Consider the following 5,631-nt stretch of genomic DNA (forward strand, 5'->3'; position numbering starts at 1 on the left):
CCGCCTGTCCAATCAGCACGCTCAAGACAAGCCATGACCCCACCCACACATCGCCTGTCCCTCCGTTCCTCTCATTTCGCTGCATGTTTAGAGACGTTTCAGCTATGCATCGCTAATATACGACGTTATACCTCCATCAGGACGTCACGCTCCCGCACGTGCCTTTTACTTTAGACACTTTTATTTTGAAGGCTTTATTTGATGCGTCTGTGATTATAACTCTAACCCTAACTATAATAATACGCAATATATTATATATATTAGATTATATAATAATAAGAATTCGGTTTAGTTTTACTGGTATTAATAAAATACTATATTATATATAAATACCATATTAATTACTATACTATACTGGTATTAATAAAATACTATATTAATACCAGTTAATATTAAAAACAATTACATCAATATTATGATATTACATATTGATATTAATATATTTAAAATTATAGATTTTAATATATTGATAATATTAATATAATTATATTTAGTTTTAAAATGTTAATGTTAAAAAATATAACTAAAATCAATATTACTATTATACGTTAATATTTAGTTTTTAACATTAATGTTAAAAACTAAATATAATTATTAACACCATTATACATATTAATATACATAATGATACAAAGTCTATATTATTCAAGCATAATATTAATTATAATTTGCGTTCAACATTAATGTTAAAAACAATATATAATAGCTAATGCTATTCACATACTATTATAATTAGAATTATTATACATACTATTATATGAATAGTAGCACCCCCTCCCCCATATGCATTTTGCTTTAGCTACTTTTTGAAGGTTTAATTTATGATTATAACTCACTGTGAACACATCTTTTAGTCTCTTGTTCTATTATCCGTTATATTTTCTCGTCATTTTGAAGGATTTATTTTCTCTGACGGCTGAACTGTTCAGAAGTGAATGTCCTCCAGTCCTGCAGGAGGCGCAGTTAAGCCAAAACCTCTTTTTTCTAATCCTAAACCTCCTGAACTCACCGAACCTTCGGTTTCTGTGATGTTTGCAAAGTAGTTTACGTAACATATATTATACGCTCGACATTGATGATAGTTTTGAGTTTGTTGCATTTTCCGATCCTGCATGTGCTCGGTAGATTGAGTTGAACGTTAAACTGACTGTTAATCGCCACACAGTATTATGACACTAAACTAATAAATCACACCAAATGTGACAAAAAAAAAAGCATAATTTATAGAAACTAGCACATTAATCCAGAGCAAAGCATGACGCACAACACGCTAGAAAGCAAACGATCATGAATAATTGTACGAAATGTATCTATTTTTTTGTGAGAATGAGTGTTTTGTTGATTTTAATAAAGCATGTGTTTAATCTCATCTGGGTTTTTGTGCATCTCTGTATCAAAAAACACAAAAATGGCGATTGTATACAAATCCAGATCGTCAAAACCAGCAGAACGATACACATTAAAAAAAAAAATGCATGGTTTACAGTAACGGAATGAAACTTTGCAAATGTTTTAACAGCCTTAAAATAAACACTATTTATTTATTTATTTTTTTTTTTTTTTCAATTATTTTTTAAAAGATATAAACATTTAAAAGGTTTGGGTAATTTTTGACCGGGGTATATGTATGGAGTACCATTAGTGTCATAAATACTTTATGTAAAATTATCTATTAAGTTAAATTTGTGTCAAAACACTTTTGTAAAACATATTTAGCCTTTTCATAATCTCACACACTATTGGGACTGAATTAACAAAACACAGGGTTCGTATATGACTTTTTAAAATGCAAGTCCTGGAAAACCCTCAAAAACAGCCGTATTTACTAATTATTGAAAAACAATAGAAATTAAATGGGAGTTAATTATTATTTTTTTTTAAATTCAAGAAAACAATGTTTTCAGGCAAAATTAATGTTGCATAGGTTGTTCTAGACAACCGCAATTATTTCACCGTTTTATACGGCGGGGGCGCGGGGGGCAAAAGGAATAGACAAGCACCTATTAGCCCAAGTTTCGTGCACTATATTCAAAGTCATCACATATATATATATACAGGGCTCTCAAGTTTTATCAAAGTTTGGAGTGAGATTACATCTGTTAGGGGAGGAGCCACTCAAATATTTGCAGCACCGGCCCCTCGGCCCCACCCAATTCTCTCAAGTTTTTGCTAGCAGGTCAGGTTTTACCTGTTGTTCATAATTGACCAGCACAAATAGAAATGATAGCAATTAGTAAATAAGATAAAAGACAAATTCATTCAAACAAAATAATTTAAATGTATTTCAAAAATACAAATGTATAAAAAATAAGACATTTAGCCACAAACGAGCCACCTGAACAGCAGTGCTCAATGTACATACTGTACACATACAGTAGGATTTCAGAACCTGCCCTGAGCATGTATGTCAAGCTATGTGTGTGTGTGTGTGTGTGTGAGAAAGAGAGTAAGCATATTAAAGCTGATGAAAGGTGTTTTGCGTTGTAAGTGTTTGATGCATATTTTGATGCCTTGATGCCAGGGTTAGGGGCTCCCACTAAAAGCACTGTGGCTGAAGGCCAGCTATTTTCACTGTTATGAATGATAGCATGATAGTTTTGGTTTGTTCAAACCCGCCATAGAGAACACTCTCTGCATCAGCTCTCACTATCTTTGATCACAGGCAAGTGATTTCGTCCAGGAATCGTAAAATCAAAATGCTAAAAAAATGCTTGCATCCATGTTGCTTAGTCAGGAACGCGCTTGCAGCGGGATCACGTAATTTACACGGAAACAACACCATTCTAATTTCTGATTGGCTGGTAGTGGCATTTAACCCTGTATAACTCGAGACAGCTATGAACTCGGCAGAGAACTGTATGCCTGCACCTTAGAGAGCCCTGAATAATATGTCTGTATGTGTGTGTGTGTGTGTGTGTAGTCCTTGAAAATCAAAAAAAGTTGTGCTTAAAAAAAGTCCTGGAATTTAATTTTACAGTATCTGCACGAGCTCTGAACACATGAATATGTACGTGTATTAACATACCATTGCAGCGTGAAACACTGGTCACTTTTTTTCATATGCAAGTAAAATGAATTTATTTTGAACATTCAGAGGAACATTTATGTTGTTTTGTTAGAAATAAATATGTAGGTTTTATAAATATGGACTGTTCTTGAGCAATCACGAGTTGTGAATTTAATTAGATTCCGTTCATTTCATTGGGTTAATACTGATAATTATCTCTTATAAATTTCATACAATGATATTTTCAAATTCAATTTTTCTTCAATATTGACAAAAATATAAATACATTTTGCATCATAGTTTTTTTTTGGTCTGGTTCATTAGTCATTTTAAATTTCAAAGAATTTCTCAATTTTTAAAATGTAAATGCAGGAATAACATGGAGAAATTTGTTTACGTTCACTTAAATTGCTGATCAAATACAATATAGCTTTAGTTGAAAAATATTAAGTTATGACCGTTTTATAAAATAACGTCCAAACGGAACCGGAATACAGAAATAGCATACATATTTAGTTATTTAGCGTCATTTTCTTCAGCATCTGGTTGTGGCTCAGATCATCGGCCTCACTTCACTGGCCATCTGGAGAGAGTGAAGATGAGGTCAGTGTGATGATGATGATGATGATGATGATGGTGGGGGTGATGATGTACTCACCGCGAGGGCTGATTTGATGTTCTGCAGCTGGTAGAAGACGCGTCCTCCCTCCTCCGGACAGACGGTCTTGAGCTCGTCGCGCGTCATTCCCAGCAGCATCGAGCCGCTGACGCCTCCTAAACACCGCACCGTACTGACAAACACAGAAGAACATGTTTAACCTACAGAATACTTACATGCATGCATTTACTGCATGCTAATACCCATATCCCACAATGCAATGCACTTGAATCAACATATTAGTCGAGATTTTTTGGTGTTGACTCATTATTTGATCACATGAAAATGTGAAACTAAAAAAAAAAAAAAAAACTATAGATAAGTACAATGACACTATTAGGTTGCATTTTTATATTTATATAAATTGTATATTTAATTATGTATACAATAATGCTAGAATCATTTATATATAATATATATTTTAAAAATGTTCAATTGATGGACGTTGGGTTTTATAATAAAGCAATTTGTGCTGAAAGAAATTAAAACAAACAGGACAAAAAGTTAAAAAAAGTATGTGATATAATAAGAAATTATGAATTTAAATTTAAAACTAAACTGAAATAAACTTAAATAATTGAAATAAAAAAATATATTAATATGAAAAAATTGGTGTTGTAATTACACATTTTAATATGAATATTACTCAATTAGAATGATATTACATACAGTGATATTAATATATTAAAAAATATATGAAATTGATACTTCACGCAATAATAATTCAATATACTATAAAGCGTCTTTGAAATGCTGCATACAAAGCTATTGATTAATATGATTTAATAAGAAATTATGAACTTAAATCTAACTAAATGTAAAACTTGCTAGTTTTTTTATTTAAAAATATATTAATATATTAAAAAACAAGCATCCATATTACTATAAACACACTGTATTTTAATAATAATGTAAAAAATATAATTACTTTATTATACATAATACTACATATAAATGCATCATTCATACATTATAACTAAATATATAATTACAATAATTCATTAATTAATAATAATTCATCAATATTTTCCTGAAAAGCTTATTTGAAATTATGCATAAAACAATACTGACTCACAGAAAGTGACATTTTACACAAAATTGATTAAATATGCAAAAAAAAAAAAACTTTATTCAACTCTAAATAAACTGTAACTGTAAACATGAATATTGGGTCACTAAATTAAACATGCTGCATTAGGAGAAAAAAGGTGGTTTTGCATGCATACCACATTCTATTCTAATAACTATAATTATGATAATTATAATAATTCACTCACTAATAATAATTGCATTTTTTCTATAAACGATGCATGAAACACTACTGACTCACACAGACTGACAAATGCAAAATGTTTAAGCAAAATTGCCTGCAGAATAAAATATCAGAATGCAACTGAATTACTGAAATAAACATGCAACACAATGAGGTCACGAGCTTGTTATTTTGCACAGATATTGCAATGTATAGTGTGGCTTTGCTCACATTTTGCTGAAGCCCTTGTGCTCCAGCCAGGCCCGCACCTCCTCGGGTCGTGATTTTCGGGTGAGTGTGGGCGCAGACGGGGTTTCCTGCGGGTCAGGAGGCGGAGCTCGTGATTGTGAACACATCATGATCATCAGACGTACAGGTGAACATGACTGATATACGTACAGGTTTGTCCTGCTGCTGCGGAGGCTGGAGCATGTTGTTTGGGACGTAACCGATCTGGCCTTTTTCATTCTTCACCTTCCACCACTGCTTAGACATGTCCAACAACTACACACACACACACGTGGTCAGTAACACACTCCACTATCAGGTCTGATGTGTGTGTGTGTTGTGTGTCTCACCTGTAGTTGTTCACCTTTACTGATGGAAAGCTCTCGTGGGTTTCGTGCTGAGAAATCAAACATGGCTCTCATAAAGCTCGCCGGTAACTCCTCTGAACTGCAAACACACACACAGAGCATCACACACTAGCCGTAC

The 5,631-nt window shown here is 32.6% G+C and overlaps 1 protein-coding gene across 1 annotated transcript in view; it reads right to left on the reverse strand.

Moving 5' to 3' along the window:
* Window positions 1-3,322: 3,322 nt before the first annotated feature.
* LOC107662821 (epidermal growth factor receptor kinase substrate 8-like protein 3) overlaps window positions 3,323-5,631 on the reverse strand; it is a 15,206-nt gene continuing 12,897 nt past the window's right edge. The window contains exons 16-20 of the mRNA XM_016452934.1: window positions 5,496-5,592; window positions 5,317-5,421; window positions 5,149-5,234; window positions 3,666-3,798; window positions 3,323-3,590 (exon numbers count right to left, since the gene is read on the reverse strand). Coding sequence (XP_016308420.1) covers window positions 3,561-3,590; window positions 3,666-3,798; window positions 5,149-5,234; window positions 5,317-5,421; window positions 5,496-5,592 — 451 coding nt within the window. The 3' untranslated portion in view covers window positions 3,323-3,560. The remainder of the gene's footprint in view (window positions 3,591-3,665; window positions 3,799-5,148; window positions 5,235-5,316; window positions 5,422-5,495; window positions 5,593-5,631) is intronic.

This window comes from Sinocyclocheilus anshuiensis, unplaced genomic scaffold (assembly GCF_001515605.1).
Source record: "Sinocyclocheilus anshuiensis isolate Anshui unplaced genomic scaffold, SAMN03320099.WGS_v1.1 scaffold1815, whole genome shotgun sequence".
NCBI lineage: Eukaryota > Metazoa > Chordata > Actinopteri > Cypriniformes > Cyprinidae > Sinocyclocheilus > Sinocyclocheilus anshuiensis.